The sequence below is a fragment of the Sceloporus undulatus genome, chromosome 6, assembly GCF_019175285.1.
Source record: "Sceloporus undulatus isolate JIND9_A2432 ecotype Alabama chromosome 6, SceUnd_v1.1, whole genome shotgun sequence".
In the NCBI taxonomy this organism is placed as follows: Eukaryota; Metazoa; Chordata; class Lepidosauria; order Squamata; family Phrynosomatidae; genus Sceloporus; species Sceloporus undulatus.
The window spans coordinates 150,856,034-150,863,514 of record NC_056527.1 but is presented as its reverse complement, the minus strand read 5'-3'; the positions used below and the strand labels follow the sequence as shown (position 1 = coordinate 150,863,514).

General features: G+C 42.0%; 1 protein-coding gene across 3 annotated transcripts in view; it reads left to right on the top strand.

Moving 5' to 3' along the window:
* SIN3A (SIN3 transcription regulator family member A) overlaps positions 1-6,694 on the top strand; it is a 24,607-nt gene extending 17,913 nt beyond the window's left edge. The window contains exons 15-19 of one of the 3 annotated variants that reach the window (XM_042475220.1): positions 319-492; positions 1,020-1,112; positions 2,306-2,400; positions 3,291-3,498; positions 4,543-6,694. In XM_042475220.1, the coding sequence (XP_042331154.1) occupies positions 319-492; positions 1,020-1,112; positions 2,306-2,400; positions 3,291-3,498; positions 4,543-4,773 (801 nt within the window). In that variant the 3' untranslated portion in view covers positions 4,774-6,694. Of the gene's footprint in view, positions 1-318; positions 493-1,019; positions 1,113-2,305; positions 2,401-3,185; positions 3,499-4,542 lie in introns of all 3 variants that reach the window. The other 2 variants (XM_042475219.1, XM_042475217.1) reach the window with 2 other exon arrangements.
* The last annotated feature ends 787 nt before the right edge of the window (positions 6,695-7,481 follow it).

Here is a 7,481-nt window from a genome sequence, read left to right as displayed (position 1 = left end):
ATTATTATTATTATTATTATTATTATTATTATTATTATTATTATTATTATATAAATAAATGTTGCCAAGAAAGCCTCATAATAGGAATGTTCTGAGTCAAAAAATTTCTGGTTCATAAGGGGGAAAGGAAAAGAAAAGAGGCACTAAATGCATTGCCTGTTGTCAACTCCTTTGGGATGGCATAGCATTGATAAAATAGTAAGCATTACTTCCTCTGGCTCAGTTTCAGGCCAAAGAAACATCATACTGAATCATTTAATAATCATTATGAATGAATCATTCATGAGGTGTTGCTTTTCCTCCCCTTCAAATTGCCAGCTTCAGCACATAGTGAGCGATGAAATCTGCGTGCAGGTGACAGAACAATACCTGTCCGAGAGTAACAACGGAGCCACTGGAGGCCTGTTGTCCTCCCAGTCATCTCGGTCCCTTGTGGAAACAGCATACCAGCGCAAAGCTGAGCAACTCATGCAAGATGAAAACTGCTTTAAGGTAACACTGTCTTAAAAGGAAATGGTAACACCCCACAACCTGCTCCTTTGGAAGGTAGACATAGAGGCTTGCATCCTTCTCAAAGCAAGGAGCAGAGATCTTGATGAGCTTTAAAGTACATGTATTACTATATAGTTCTATTGGTAAAGGGAAGAGTATTTATTTTTCTTCTTTGTTAATTTACCGTCCCTTACATCTCAGTTTAAGGCCAGGAAATGCCTTTTTTGAAACAGGAACTACAGGGGAGAGAGGGGATAAAGGCACTGTTCCCCAAATAAGAATTTTGTCGTTCTGCCCCCCCCCCCCATTCTCCAGTCCTCAAATTTCTAGCAGACAGTGAGACATTAAAAATAATTCACACCTTGAACTCTTGCTGGAGCTGTTCATACAAGGCATATAAAATGTACTGCTCCATTAAGCACAAGTTATTTTGGAAATTCAGGCTAGATTGCGTGTGACTGATTTGGGGTACTAAATAAAATACTAAAGACTGTTTCTACTGCTTACTGAAGTATTCTCTTTCATAGTTGATGTTTGTTCAGAGCAGAGGCCACGTCCAATTAACTATTGAACTTCTTGACACTGAAGAAGAAAACTCCGACGACCCTGTTGAGGCAGAGGTGAGAAAGCGCTTCTTGTGGTTAACTTGTTTTTTTAAAAGCATTTTTAAATGCATTACCAAGTAAAGTGTATTTGTCTTTTTAATTAAATGTTTCAGGCAAAGCAGAAATAAGGTGCTGAGTGGTGGTCTGTTTAATAGCTTGATGCATTGTATCATTAGAACTTGGAAAGTTTGGGGTTTTTTGGACAACTTACTACAGTATCTCCCAGCCACCATGGCCTAAATCTAATTGTTACAACAGACCCACTAAAACAATGGGATTTACAGAAGTGCTGACTTAACCATTCAGCTCTTGAGTGAATTGGTTTAGTTTAGTTGGGACTAGCAATTTGATTAAGGCCTAGGACTTTAGCTGATGAAGGAACTTAATTGTGATTCTAGATATTTTATTGGATTGCTGACTGGGAAGTGTAATCTAGAGAATAAGCTTGAGAACTAAATCTTCTATTTTCCTTGAAAGTATCACTAAATAATATCTTAACATACATCTGCTTGCCTCTGTGTCAGATTCAGGTGTCAGTTCGTTACTATCTTTGGTTTAGTAATCAACTAGGAAACTACATTTTAAATAATGATGCTGAAATATTTAGCCACACCAAGTATCAGATTCCATGTATTTTATGGAAGCTCATATACAAGTGTGCGGTGTAGAGAGGAGGTTAGCTTGGTTTGTCCAATTTTGATGAAGCCTTCATCAAGCATCACAACTGCATGCTTTTCTTCTGCTTTTAAAAGAACGCAAGCCAAAATATTTAGGACCTAAAATAATACAACATGATCATTCAGCATAAAAGCTCTTCATAGAAGCTTCTGTTGTGTTGAGTCAGAGATCACTGCAAAGCTGACAAAGTCTAATATTACCTGTGAAGTAATATCTCTTTGTAGCTCCTTATCCCTATGACTCATTGTGAATAATAAAAGAAATCAAGAAGCAATATATGGAGTATTTTTTTTTAAACCCTCTTATAATGAAATCGCTAAGGCTGCTTTCCCAGTGCCTATTAGAAGGAGGAATTATCCATTTCTGTGAAATGGAGCTGAATCTTAAAAGTTTAGTCCTGAAAGTTGTCGGTTGCATTTACACTGAAACTAGTGAAGGTTGTAGTGGTTTTATGCTCCTTCATTGTCAGTGCTAGCACAAGAAGACAGAGTGCTGATGGATTCTGTTCGTAACACTGTCTTCCGTTTCAGCGCTGGACTGACTATGTGGATCGGTATGTCAACTCCGATTCTACCTCTCCTGAACTGCGGGAGCAGCTGGCCCAAAAGCCGGTATTTTTGCCAAGGTGAGTGAACTGGGGTGGCATGCAGCTTTTTGCTGTGAGTGCTTATTGGCAAGTTCAAGATATGATTGCTTTTTGGTCCAGGACAACAATTGTGTACCTTATTGGTCCTCAAACCTTGATCTTCCAAGTGCTTTGAACTTTAGCTTCCAGAATCCGCATTCATTGCCCAAGCTGATGTTGGCTTCTGAGAGGTGAAGTCTGAAACACATGGAGGACTAAAGTATTGCACGCAATAATACAGGTTGAGTTTCCCTTATCCAAAATGCTCATAAGCAGAAGTGTTTTGGGTTTTGGAATTTTTTGACTTTTGAAATATTTGCGTATACATAATAAGATACCGTGGAGCGGGGAACCAAGTCTAAACACAGAATTCATTTAGGTTTAATATACACCGTATACACATAGCCTGAAGGTAATTTTATACATAATACTTTTAATAATTGTGTGCATGAAAAAGGTTTGTGAACCATCAGAAAAAGCAAAGGTGTCACTATCTCACTCATGAAAAAAGTTTTGGTTTTTGGAATTCCAGATAAAGGAGCCTCAACCTGTGCATATAAACCAAGACCTGGTACACAGCAGTTTTTCTTCCTCAGTGCAAGGCAAGCATTACATTTTAGTTAGTTCTTGAAAAGCAGTTCCTTTGTTCTCAACTGGTGCTCAGCTGCTGTGGGAAGGGGCTCTGCTCACTTGTGCAACAACCTGCAACAAATGTAGGGAGACTCAGGGAGCTGGGGCGATTGATAACATGTGACCCATCCCCTTACGCTCTTATCGTCATTCAGCACGAGCAGTGTGATGGATTTTGAAGAGCAGGCCCCACGAGCCACATCATCCGGCCCGATGAGGGAGGCAGGTGCTAATTCCAGCAGGGGCTCTCTGCTTTACAGGAACCTGCGGCGGATCCGCAAGTGCCAGCGTGGTCGGGAGCAGCAGGAGAAGGATGGGAAGGAGGGGATGAGTAAGAAACCCTTGGAGAACGTGGAGAGCTTGGACAAGCTGGAGTGCAAATTCAAGCTGAACTCCTATAAGATGGTGTATGTGATCAAATCGGAGGATTACATGTACAGGAGGACTGCTCTGCTGCGTGCCCATCAGGTAGGTTGGAGCAATGGATGAGATGCTGACCCACCTCCTTGAGGCAGCGATGAGTACCTGTGGAAGGCTGCTTCTTCTTGTGTGCCTTTCTGACTTACAGCAACCGTAAGGAAACCCCATCACAGGGTTTTCTGTGATTGAGTATGTGACTTGCCGGGGATTACTGAATAGCTTTTCATGGTCAGTTGGGGAATCGACTGTTGCGTTAGCCCCCCAGGAAACCTTGGAGAGCTGCACTCCTGCAAAAAAAATTAATTAATTAATTAATTAAAAATGCTTCCTAGGGAACATAGTATTATCTTCACCATGGTTTTGGGCTTTCCTGGGTCCCTAGACAGCATTTGGGTGCATTCTGAGCCCCTTCCCCCAAAATCTTTTGGGAAGAAATTAGCAAGAATGTGTCATTTTTGAATGAAGTTATTTTGGAGCAGAAAAAAAAGTTGGAAAGAAATCACCCTGGAGGGCTATGGGGCCCACAAAAACAAGATACATGTGGTCTGTGACACATACTTTGCCCACCTCTGCGCTAAGGAAGAGCTGAGGATAGTCAGACCTCTCTAGAATTGCTACTGTGCTGGAGATGGAGATGGTTCTGCTGGATTACCTGTCTTAAATTAGGGGAAGGGTGGGGGCATTTTGGATGCACCAAAAAGTTTTTGGTCAGTCCAGGGTAGCAGTGAGTTACTCTGGTTTTCTCATGAGGGGCATTGGTTGGGCCAGAATACTAGTTTGCATCTCCTCTGCTGCCACTTAGTGAAGATTGGGCCACTGCATCTTCCCCAGTTGGTCCTTGCATGTGACACTGGATTATTCCAAACACAATTCCATAGATAGAACTTCTACAAGCATTAATTTCTCAATGGCACAGAATCATCGCCAGCAATACAGTTTAATAAAGCAGTTGAAATACAGTTTATAGACTTCATGCAGGAAAAATGGATGTAATATCTGTACCCATTTCACCCCTCATTGTGTGCTGGTTGTTTATTTTTTTAAAAGCTGATGACTTTAATACTGCCTCTCTTTCTCTTTTCCTCCTCCCAGTCCCATGAAAGAGTGAGCAAGAGGCTGCACCAGCGGTTCCAGGCTTGGGTGGACAGGTGGACCAAGGAGCATGTGACCCGTGAAATGGCAGCCGAGACAAACAAATGGCTAATGGGCGAAGGTTTGGAGGGCTTGGTGCCTTGCACCACTACCTGCGACAGGGAGGACCTGCACTTTGTGAGCATTAATAAGTACCGTGTCAAATATGGCACAATATTCAAGACTCCCTGATCTCTCGGTAGGGAGAGAGAATCGCTAAGAGTGTTTGGGGATGCACATTCATGTGTGTGTGCATGTGTGTTTGCGCACTTGTGTGCGTCAAGAAAAACAACAACCACCACCCAAGGCAAATGCCTTCTTCCTCCACTCGCTGTGTTATCTCCATAACAGCAGCTCCTTTTTGACTCATTTGTAGCTGGTACGTCCCGTCGCCCCAGTGGGCTCGCTGTTGAAAGCATCAACCCTAAAGAACTGTTGCCAAGGGGGCTGAACTCACGGTGCACACGCTTGGAGGCATCTGAATAGCTGTAGAGGAAGGCCACCTTGCTTATACACACCAGCAGCGTTTCTCCAAGGTTTAAGGGACATCACAGACATGGGGAGTGCTTTGGATAGCCTGATGAGTTTGGGCACATTTAAAATTCTCCTCCTTCTCCAGCTCCTTCCCCACAAAAAGAAAAGGCCTTGCAGCCAGAATATCTAGGGGATTCCAGACATGCTTGACTGTCGGCACCAACAAGACTGGGCTCCAGGGTTTCTGAAATCTTCCATCCACTCCCTGGTTCAGCAGTCCCAACTTCAGAAATACCAGCTTCTGAGTCTGCCCCCTCAACGCTTCTCTTCCTCGCCAGGTCTCTTCCTGTGACCGGGACTTCTGACTTGCGTAAACCAATTAAGAACCAGTCTGTCCTTTCTAGTGCCAGTGGAACTAATTGTTTTGTTTGTTTGGGGTTTTTCTTTTTTTGGTACCTGCTTGTTTCCTAGTCTCTCCTAGTGCCATGCACCAGCTTTACACATGAAAACTCTCTCCCCACACTCAAAAGTTCACTCACTTAACAACACACAAACATTACAGTTCCTATACGTACACCCTCCGTACTTTCACAATAGCAACAAAGCAATTTTAAACTGGTCCCCTCCCTTCTTTTTGTAAATAAATGTACATATTTGTCAATTTTTTTGTTTTTTATTAAAGAAAAAGTATGCTTGATGTGCTAGTATAACTGAACTAGCTTCTTGTGTACCATAGTACCAGGTGGCTTCAGGTTTTAGTACCTACAGACAGGAGCAGTGTGACATTTTATTACACTTTCTACCAAAGGGAGTTATCATTGTAGTGCTTTGTGAAAACTTGTTTCTCCTTTTTTGTAAAACAAACAAAAACTAATAATAATAATAATAATACACCTTGGTTCTTATTAGAGAAAGCTGTGTGCTTGCCCGTTCCCTCACCCTGTTCTGAGAGGTGCATTGCTACAAATTGTGGACAAGGGGACATTGCCTCCAACTGGGCTTCACAATGGAAGAGATGAAAGTGTGTGGAAGAGAGTGTGTGAGAATGAATGTGTTGTGGTTTAATCGTTTTTTTATTTCAAGCAGCCTGTTTAATATACAGATATGTATTATATATAGTTTTCTTTCTTTTTTGCTTTTTTTTTTTGGTGGGTAGCTTTTTATCCACCTAGTCTTCCAGCTCAGAGAATCTGCACTTTTGGGAAGTGTTGCTGAGCTATCTGGGATTACTGTGTTTTTATGTGTGTTTCTTCTTAGTATCGAAGAAAATATCATAAATACCAAACCAGTATTTGACAGGGCTGCTTTATTCTGCATTTGTGTGTCTGACTGTATGTGTGTGTGTGTGAGTGAGAGAATGAAAATGCACCGATAAAAAGAAGAGCCACAAAAATAAAGGTGACCTCTTCTGATTTCTCCAGTGGCATACAAGCAGGGATATATCTATATATTTTTAGAAAGCTCATGATGTCAGACATGTAAGCAGAAGATAATCGGTATCTCTTTTTAAAAGAAGCAGCTGTGGATTTTGTTATGTGGACATTAAACTTTGTGGCGCATGCGTCCTTTTCTGAGGAAGCACGGTTCCCTTGCACAGGTTGACAAAACCAGGAGAGCCATTGAATATATATATATATATATATATATATATATATATATATATATATATATATTTTTTCAATGGCTCTATTCAATATATGGATGGCTTGCTGGTTCTCCCCAGACCTGCTAACTTTATTCTTTTGAAGTCAGCAGCCCTCAGAACAAGCATCATCATGCTCAAAAGAAAAAGAGAGATGGAGAGGAGAAAACAGAGCAGAGCAGCATGGATGGAGCCTGTGTTAGAAGACAGGTATGCACTGGAGAAATGGGGCCGTGGCGGAGGCAGCACTAAGTGGGAGCCCAGCTGGGACATTCTTTCAGTATACCAGCAATAAACTAATGTACCCCACGTCTCTTTCCCTCGCCCTGTTAAAAGAAGGATGGGGTTACGACGCTACTGTGCCCTCTTCCATTTTTCTTGTGTGCTTCCCTGCTCCTCTCTCAATCAGCATCCTCTCGGATCTGTTTCTCTTCTGTGTATCTTTACAAATATCAGTTTAGACTTTTTAAAAATAACAAAACAAAGCAAAACAATACACCAAGTTGGGAAACAGCAGCTTCTGTTGCTGTGTCGAGTGTCTTTGCCCAAGGGTCGCTGTAAGCAGGGCAAGAGATGGGGTAGAAATTTTACTGTCCCAGTTTGTTGGTGGGGAAAAGAAACACCCCCTCAGTAAAAGAAAGGGGGCCGACTGCCTCCTCGTAGCAGGGTTTTGTAACAGAATGTGTCTCCTTCCTCCTCCCCAGTCCTGATGTCTGACATCCAAGCTCCAAGCTCTAGTCCTGGCCTGTACAAATAGCAGAAAGGCTTTCCTTATTTTAAATTG